The sequence below is a fragment of the Papilio polytes genome, unplaced genomic scaffold, assembly GCF_000836215.1.
Source record: "Papilio polytes unplaced genomic scaffold, Ppol_1.0 DF823901.1, whole genome shotgun sequence".
In the NCBI taxonomy this organism is placed as follows: domain Eukaryota; kingdom Metazoa; phylum Arthropoda; class Insecta; order Lepidoptera; family Papilionidae; genus Papilio; species Papilio polytes.
In genome coordinates this window covers 413732-422922 of record NW_013525303.1, presented here as the reverse complement: position 1 = coordinate 422922, position 9191 = coordinate 413732, and the positions used below count along the sequence as shown (strand labels likewise).

At 32.6% G+C, this 9191-nt stretch overlaps 2 protein-coding genes across 2 annotated transcripts; both read right to left on the bottom strand.

Moving 5' to 3' along the window:
* Positions 1-3833: 3833 nt before the first annotated feature.
* On the bottom strand, positions 3834-5637 carry LOC106102915 (40S ribosomal protein S20). Its single transcript, XM_013282532.1, has 3 exons — positions 5514-5637; positions 5097-5258; positions 3834-4071 (listed from the first exon to the last, which is right to left on the bottom strand). The coding sequence occupies exons 1-3, from the start codon at positions 5514-5516 to the stop codon at positions 3865-3867; spliced, it is 372 nt and encodes a 123-aa protein (XP_013137986.1). The 5' UTR covers positions 5517-5637; the 3' UTR covers positions 3834-3864.
* Positions 5638-5830: 193 nt separating this feature from the next.
* LOC106102912 (trafficking protein particle complex subunit 2-like protein) lies at positions 5831-7029 on the bottom strand. The gene is made up of 4 exons (XM_013282527.1): positions 6828-7029; positions 6341-6552; positions 6093-6269; positions 5831-6012 (listed from the first exon to the last, which is right to left on the bottom strand). The coding sequence occupies exons 1-4, from the start codon at positions 6900-6902 to the stop codon at positions 5967-5969; spliced, it is 510 nt and encodes a 169-aa protein (XP_013137981.1). The 5' UTR covers positions 6903-7029; the 3' UTR covers positions 5831-5966.
* Between the last annotated feature and the right edge of the window lie 2162 nt (positions 7030-9191).

Genomic DNA, 9191 nt, shown 5'->3' with positions numbered 1-9191 from the left:
GAAGTTTTCATTTAGCTGGTACAATAGAACCTCGATAAGTTAAACTCCAGGGAAAACACAAAATATTTTAAGTTATCAAGGGTCTATTATAATAGACCCTTGATAACCCTTGATGACCTCTATAGAGGTTTTGGGCTTTGATGGGAAGGGATAATGTAATTTATTGATGTTATAGAGGTTTTTAAGTTACCGAGGTTTGAGTTATCGAGGTTCTACTGTACTAGTTTGCCCCCGACTCCGTCCGCGTGGAACTAAAAGAATCAAAATTGAATAGCTTATGTATTCTTCCACACTCTCCTTTACATCTATGCCAAATTTCATCGAGATTCGTTCAGCCGTTTAGGCTACAAACTTTAACAAACATCCATCTAAACTTTCGCATTTATTATATCAGTATGAGGTAAATATACGAATTAAAAAACGAATGATTTTTCTTAAAAAACTGGTTTAAACAGTGTTAAATCACGGGCCGATTACTATGATATTAAAACTAGAACAATAAGATATAAAAATACTTCCTATCTTACTAATATTATAAATACGAAGGTTTGGATGGATGTTTGTTAGTTTGTCGCAAAAACGGAACGGATCACGATGAAATTTGGCAGAGATGTATAACACAGTCGCGGGCGAAAGCTAGTAAGATCATAATAATGGTCTAGACCTAGCATAGATCTAGACTGACTACGCCCATGGACAGATGTTTAAACCCAGGACAGCTGAAGGATTCAGAATGAAATTTGAAAGAGGATAGTCTGTAATAACGTATATTAACAATTTCGTTGATATCAAAACCGTACTTTTTGCCCTTGTTCTATAAAAATACAAAATTACGTGATTTATGCCCGTTAATGTCATAACACACAAGATGGCGTGTCCCGGTATTAGGTTAAGAAAGCTTCCTTGTTACATAAATACCGCAATGCTGCTTTGTTCATGAAAGAAACGACTTATTAAAGCGGTACAGATTATATTTTGTTGTTTTTTTTTTTAACAAAGGGTTTAATTTGTCGCATTCTGCCAAAAAAATATAATGAGATGAATGCAGGATGGATTACGTAAACATTTATTAAGGTGGTACAGATTATATATTATTTATAATCTGTGGCACTTTGCCAAAAAAATTAAAGGAGATGGTTGGATTGCGTTAAGATTGATTTGATTAAAAAAAAAAGAATTCAGAATGGTATAATTATTTGTAAGATTGAAGTTGTTGTTTTGGCATAAGGTATACGAGGGCAGGAAAATGATGGCATTGTAAAAAAAAACAGACTAGATAAGGTTGTCTAACAATTTCGGCTACGACATGAACAAGGGTACATTTAGATAGACATAAAATTGAGCTTTATGCTAATGGAACTAGGGTTTATTGTATGTTTCACGTATTTTACGCTTGCTTACGACAAGACGTGCAAAGTAAAAGTAAACCTTGTTTCAAATACGTAAAGCTCAATTTTATTTAGGTTAAAATAAAATAGGACTGTCTAGATGGACCCTAAAACTAAAATGTAAGAATTCTTTAAATAAAAATTAACAAATCTACCAACCCATTTTTAAGATCGATCTCAAAATTATAGCAAACAGCGGCCATATTTCATTCGATTGTCTATGGGCAGTGGAGCGCGGCGCCGGCCACAGACAAGGCACGTTTGTTTTTTTATAACCAACGACAAAGTATTACATCATTGCGTAAATCTAATAGGTCGTAAATTCGATGCATTGTTCGTTCACTAAAAAAGAGTGGAAGATAAATAGCTTGTTAGAAAAGTATTTCTTATTTAACTACTATATTCTTTGTTAAAATCTAATCAAATGTAAACCCAGCACAAGATTATCCATTAAAGTAAGAAATATTAATATTGATTTGAATGCTTCAAAAAAATAAATTACATTTTTTGTCAAAGCATCTCAGCATAGTTGGTCGTGTAACTTATTGTAATAGGTCACTTTGTTTTAATTAAATAATTGTTAGGCCATGCACTCGCGCCGTAACAATTCAACGGATGTTGTAATTTGTCCTATTGTGTAATTGTTGACAGGTCTAATAAACAAAAAGCCTTCGTAACCTAATTGTTACATTTATTTTCATAATAAAATTATATAAGTGATATGTATATTTTAACACTAGATGGCGCTGCGCAAAACTTAAACAGCGCTATAATTGTGTATCACAGTGAAATGTGTAGGCTTGTCAGTGCAAATTCTCTTCACTCTGGTTTCCCTTCAAAACGTATAAATCTTTCGCCTTTTACTAAAGATTTCCGTGGAGGGGAACACTCAAATGAGTCTAAAATTATTTTTGACGCCCTACGTACGTAGGGCTATATAATTGTTAAGAGAAAAATAATAGTTGGAAGTTGGAAGTTTAGATTCGAATATGATACATTATTCCATTACATTACTAATCCTAATAAACGAATTTCGATGAAATTTTATCTTATAATGTAATTTCTTTAGTTCCTCAATTAGATAATCTGTAAGTACAAATTATTTTTTCAATTAATCATATTGAACACCATTATTAAAACTATATTAAGAAAATGCTCTTTCTAAATATAAACGATATAACCTATGATTTATCTGAACTCATTTAATAATCAGTTTATCACAGTAGGCCGTATAATGGACAGTAATGCGTTCAAAGAATGAGTTCCTTGCAGTAACTCAGTTGAATTTGATCACAATTCAAGGTAGGCTTGTAGGTTGAACAGTTACATCATATCCGCATGCAGACTGTAGGCGGCCGGTTATACAAATATGAACTTTTGTGATTTAACAAATCGGTGATTATAGTCTGACATAGTCAGTTCTCCATTTTTTGCATGAACGCATTTTTCTGGTTTAGATTATATATGATCTAAATATTGTATACCCTAACCAAGATTAAGAAATCTGACTAATACAGTTGGTTAGTGCGCTCAAGGACTGACCAGCGCCAAGTTTAAATGAGGTAAATTCCAAAGAAATTAGTTTTATATTCCTCCGATAGATGGCGAGGGTTTTATATTTCTGGCTTTAATTTATTTGGAACCAATTACTTTTACGATTTACGAGTAAAAATGTTAATATTCGGTTACGTGATAGGGCTCCATTGGTATGCAATGTAATGGAAGGCAGAATAAAGGACATTGTTTTCACAAATCGGAAATAAAAAAAACCGAAAGTCTATTACAAAAAAATACCATTTTAGTCAAAACCAATTATATTACGCAAGCCGTTCTTCCTATCTTTTATATTTCAGCGATAACTTTTTTGTCAATTTTAAAAAGTATAACTTTTGTAAATTAAAATCTCATAGATGTTCATTTTAGAAAGATTGTAATGATTTTTTTTTAATTTGCTGTAGAATGATGAGTTTATGCGTTTACATTAGTAATTTACAATATGTAGGCGTCAATGATCTAAAGCACTATTGATGATACATCGAAGTTATTGTTATAAAAATAGATTTCCTAAGAAACTAGTCACTTTGTAAACAATTTCAACAATTTTCAAAGCATACAACATAGCCTAAAATCACGTAGACTAAATACGTATGTTTGGATAGATTTTTTTTCGTATTCCTAAACAAGTCATAGATGTAGAAAATAATGGAAGAAAACATAGACTACTAAATTTTTTTTTAATTCCGCACGGACAAAAGCCAAAATTCTTCCAAGTTATCTATACCAGTATTCAAAAAAGATTTTTTTGTATTCAACTAACTCATAAACTACTAGAGTCAATTAAATAATTCTTAAAATTATTAAAAAGCTACATTATCATTGAGTGACTAGGTTATATTTATTACTGGATAATTTGATTCCCACAGAGTCGGTAAAGAAAACAAAATATATTCAAAATAGTTTATTACGGCAGATGTGCCTACGCGTCTGCGATAGTAACTTCCACTTCTACACCCGGCTCAATATTGATAGATGTAATTTGCTTCACAATCTCCGAAGGTGAGTGAAGATCTATCACCCTCTTGTGGATTCTCATCTGGAACCTGTCCCAGGTCTTGGAACCTTCACCGCAAGGTGTCTTACGTGTTGTGATGCGGAGGATCTTGGTGGGCATGCGCACTGGACCCTGGAAACAAGAAATAGACGATTAATATATTTCTACAAAGTATAAAACAAAGTTTCAGTAAACTGCCTGGCCCTATTTTCTTAAATCTTTAAAACTATGCAACAGATTTTGATGCCTTTTTTTTAAATAGGTAAATAGATATAGTAGATAATATTAGAGGTTTCTAATGTGACCATAAATTGGAAAAAAATTAAGGCAAGCTATTTCAATAAATGTGGATTGTGTTGCAAGTCACAGTCATCAATTAAAATTGCAAAAAGAATTATTATAGAATATTTTTTTATAAACCATGCAAGGAATTGCAAGGAAATTACAGCTGTTCAAATAAAAAATTAGTAGTGGTCTATGAAATGTACACACTCTGGTGAAGAATTAATTCTACAACAATTTCTAATTTAAACTGTGGCTATCCTATGAGCAGAGTGCAGTAAGGTCGGCTGCACACTGCACTTTGAACAGCATTCCTTTAGCACCACATTGGTGAACACTGCACCATTAACATGCAGTGTCTTCATCTTGGTGCAGAAACATTAAAAGATCCAAGGCCACAGGAATTCCATAATTTTTTTGTTGAATCTAGATAAGTGAGTAATCTATAAGTTAGAACCTTATATTAGCCAGTCATCATCTGATCTTGACTAACAATATCCTTATGTGTGTCGTGTGTAGGACAAGGAATAAGAGAGGAAGCTATAGACGTGAGTCCCTATAAGATCTCGATGGACATATTCCATAAGAAACTTGGATTAGAGAAAAATCTTTATAAGCTAGTCATTGTCTGATGCCGTCTGTAGACCTCTATAAGTGAGAAACTATGGTTTGCATAGAAATCTCTATGCGTGAGAAAAATACTGCGATCTATTAGGCTTTTACTTATTTACGTTTGACTAAATATTGCTAATATTTATAGTTTGTATTTAAGACTTCCAACATTAACATTGCATTCTGATTGTTAGTTTTAATGTATGTGTATATAATAGTATGTGCCATACAGATAACAAGTTGAATAGATTTTTTTCAATTACCTTGACGCGAAGCTTCTGCTTTTTGGCGCCATTGATCAGATCTGCGCACACCTTCTCCAGCGAGCGCACATTGCGGGAGGTCAGGGTGATACGGATGCGGTGGATTGGAGAGATCTCTGCCTGAGGCTTCTCAATGTCCTTCCCAGACACGACGGCGGCTGCCTGAAAATGCATTAATAAAATTATCGTGAAACGTCCTTCGAAATTCTCTTTTATCTATTCAATTAAGTGATAATGAGGATTCTATTCTCAACTTAAGACAAATACAAATTAAGCTTTATAAAACAAAAATAAATGTCGAAATACATGTGTTGCACGTGTCATAACCTAAAAACTTTCAAATGTTGTTTCCGAGTTATCTATTTCGCCAAATTTAGTTTTATTCAATATAACATGTAAAATATTGCTTTTACTTACCATTTTGATGCGATTTCCCGGCCGAGATAAACAATTTCACGAAAAAAAATTGCTCAGCGCTGAACCGGAGAACAGCTTGACTTCTCACGTCACACAGAAAGAATATTTTTATTGATGGCGCGAAACTTCAAGTTCGTGTCTATGGTTATTACAGATCATAAAGATAGTTGAAATATGTTAAAAATCAAACTTTACCAAAATAAAGATATTTGGAATGTAATATTTTCTTAGATTTTATCTGGTTACATTAAAATCAAAACGCAAGTAAATATGGAATGCTATAATTATTAAACCATAACTTACATAAAATAGCAACGTACAATTATTCATTTTATAAAAATTGAGTAACATAATCATTTCTTAATATGAAGGACAAAAGCATTGTATCCTCTTAGCAAAGTATAAATTCACTACATTACAATGTTTTCTAATATTGTTCAAGGTTATAAAAGACTAAACATTATTTAACAGCAAATTCTTTACTTGTTTGTCGAATTTCCTGAAAAAAAGAAATTATTTCACTTTTTTGTACTAAATCTCTCTTAATTAATCTATATTCATTGGATAATTGTTACTTACGATGATGTAATTTGTTCTCCCGGCAAATGGAATGGATTGCAAATGGCATCAGCATACAGGGCGTGTAATCGACGTAAAGCGGTCCGTACTTCAGCATCTCGTATATTACTGCCACTTGGCGATGTAGAGCTTGTTACTAGAACAAGTTTAATCCTTGTATTGGTCACATATCCGTATCTGAAAAGATTTTTTAATTTTACAGTTAAATGATAGCAACACTAAAGAATGTGTGATAACTGGCCACTAACATTTTATGAGTGTCCGTTGAATAAAGTAATCCCAAATACAAATCGCGTAAATCAGTACGAGAAGCATTTGAAGCAGAGTTCGCAGTATTGGTATTGGTTGTCGCTAAACGTTCTTCCAAAGCATCAAGGGCTGTGTGGACAAGCCATTGCCTAGAAAGTTCGTTATCAGTGTTGGTGTCATTGCCCACACCACCGATATACAATGGGGAATTCTGGAATTAAAAAAAAAAACATTTTAAGCTTAAAACAGTAACTTGTAGGTTTTGAAAAGGGGCAACTTTTTGAAGTGTTGTTTATGGTTTCTTATCGATATCAATATGTCAAATGAAAATGACAAGAGATTATTTTGCCAATACGATAAGCAATGTTTGTTGTTTTCAAGATGATTTTGTAGTAATGATAAAGACATATTAATTGTATAAAAATGTAATGTATACAAAAAGAAAGTGATGATGAAAATGAATGTGAGATTAGTGTAAAAACTTACATCTTTACCAATAACAGCGACACAAACAGCCATCTTGCTGGATACGTAGCGGAAGTGAATCAGATCTGCCAACATGATTAATTTTTACTTTTGGCGCCATTTATTTGAATACAGTAATATTTTATTACGGTATATTTAATTTCATCGCTACAACTAAAATTCATCGTTAGTTAATAGCTAATATTAAAACATTAAAACAATGGCGGGAGCTGGTGACGGTGATTTAGAATATGAGATCAACGAGTCAGGAGAACGAGTGGTGGTAAGATCAATCGAGTCAGTACAGCGTGCGTATCTTCGATTCACAAATCGGACAAGGCGCCCTGTCGATGTATGGTGGAGGGATTTTAACGGTGCGAAGCGACATTTCATTAAGCTAGAAGCTGGGACGTATTTCGATATAAACACATACATAACACATCCTTGGGAATTCACTGATGTTTCAACAAAAGAGAGATATGTGATAAATAATAAGCCTATATACAGAGCTCCTGCAAACATCGGTGGGATGGCGTATAGAACAAATTGGAACATAACTATAAGTGTTAGGACTCTGCGGGAGACGGTGCTGATGTTTTTGGCCATAAATCACCCACAGTCGGTGCCAATAGAATCTTTAGGGTTGCCAAAAGTATTGGCCGAGGATTTAAGGAAGTTGCGGAATTTGTTGCGTGAACTTCCGCCAATTTTGATTTCTTGACAAAGTGTTGTTTTATTTTGTCTGATAATACTTATGCTGGTATTATATGGAATAGTATTTGTTTTTATAATTTATCATGCAGATTTTTCTTATCTATATACCCTGTTTATTAAATTGTTAAATATATTAGACTGGTGGTAGTGTTGAATTTATATTGTATTGAAATCAGTTTAAATTTTGTATAGAAATCTAGACTGTACTATGTTACAAGTTAAGATGGATGGATGTTAGAGTTTACAGCGTAAACTGCTGAATGGATCTTGATGGAATTTGAAATAGATGTAGAGGATAGTCTGTAAGAACACATACTTTTGTTTTCTTTAATTCTACACCGATACAACTTAGGGTTCTTTGAAAACGAACCTACAATTTCCTCAAAGGCCAGCAACGCATCTGAAGTTCCTCTGGTGTTGCATGTCTATGGGCGTTGTTGAACATTCCTGTGTTTCCGTCGCTGGTTTGTCTCCTCTTATAAAAAAAACATGGACGGACTTTGGTGAGAAAGCTTAAATGATAGTAAGGCATTTAAAAAATGGCTGGCATTTGGAAGGAATTTAGTTTAAATGTTGAATATTGTCTAAGATTCTTTGGAATACTTAACAAGTTTTATTTAATTCCTTTTAGATTAAATCACATGCAAAGTTAGTTTGTTATATTGGTGTTTTTAAGTGGACTTGTTAAAATGAGTCATGTTTGTTCAAATTTGGCTACAGCTATGTCAATATGAGGCTTGAATAATTAGGACATAAATAAACCAAGGCATTTAATATATTAGTGTTTCCAATAATTATTTTAACTTGTATGTAAAATATATTAGTAAGAAAATGTATACTCTTTCAAAATATAAAAATATTTAATCTGAAATAACTTAAATTACTTTTAAATTGAATTTTTTAAACGACTTTTATGAAATAAGAGTTAGAAATGGTCTTACTTATATTTACATCTAAGAATAATTGTTTTATATAAAATTTATATTATTATGATAAAAGTCATGTATACATTGTTGTTTATAGTTATAAAGTGCCATATTGTAAATACTAAGTTTGGATTAACCACCACACAGAAAACAGGCGTGAAGTGGAAGTAATTCCGCGTTTAGTCTGATGAGTGTAGTGTCGGAGGCCTAATTTTAGTCCCTTTCCCTTTTCACACTTTACTTAAGAGAAAAGAATGTGAAGGAAAAGTGGATTTGACGGTGGAGCAGATGCTTAGGCACGGGAAATGCTCTTTATGTGCGTCTCCTCCGTCAATTAAGGGTAGGCAACGCATCTGCAATTGCGGATGTTTATGGGCAGCGGTCGCTTTCCATTTCGATGGATTCAGGTGGCGACTTGTTCGTTTGCCAACTTATATTAAAAAAAAAACTTTAAATTGTGTCATATAGTTATATAGGAATAAGAAAGTTATATTTTCTATAATACTAACATATATTTTCTTTAGATATTATCTACTTATTTAGAATAAACACTTTTGTACCTATTTTTAAGTATAAATTGAATCTCTCAAAAATGTTAAATGAATATTCCTTTTAGGTAATGTAAAGTTTTAAAATTCACAATACAAATAAGAAGTAATGTAACAACTACAAAATAAACTTTGTAATTTAGAGGCATTATTAATAAATGTATTCTCGTGTATTTCCGGCCTTTGTTATTTCCTTT

Bases quoted from the DNA above. Each gene is read 5' to 3' on its own strand.
- LOC106102915 (XM_013282532.1), bottom strand. The intron at 4,072-5,096 runs GTAATTGAAAAA...TCTTGTTTCCAG, and splicing joins AGCAGAAGCTTCGCGTCAAG to GGTCCAGTGCGCATGCCCAC.
- LOC106102912 (XM_013282527.1), bottom strand. From the start codon at position 6,902: ATGTTGGCAGATCTGATTCACTTCCGCTACGTATCCAGCAAGATGGCT. The intron at 6,553-6,827 runs GTAAGTTTTTAC...TTTTAATTCCAG, and splicing joins TCGCTGTTATTGGTAAAGAT to AATTCCCCATTGTATATCGG. The intron at 6,013-6,092 runs GTAAGTAACAAT...TCTTTTTTTCAG, and splicing joins GGAGAACAAATTACATCATC to GAAATTCGACAAACAAGTAA.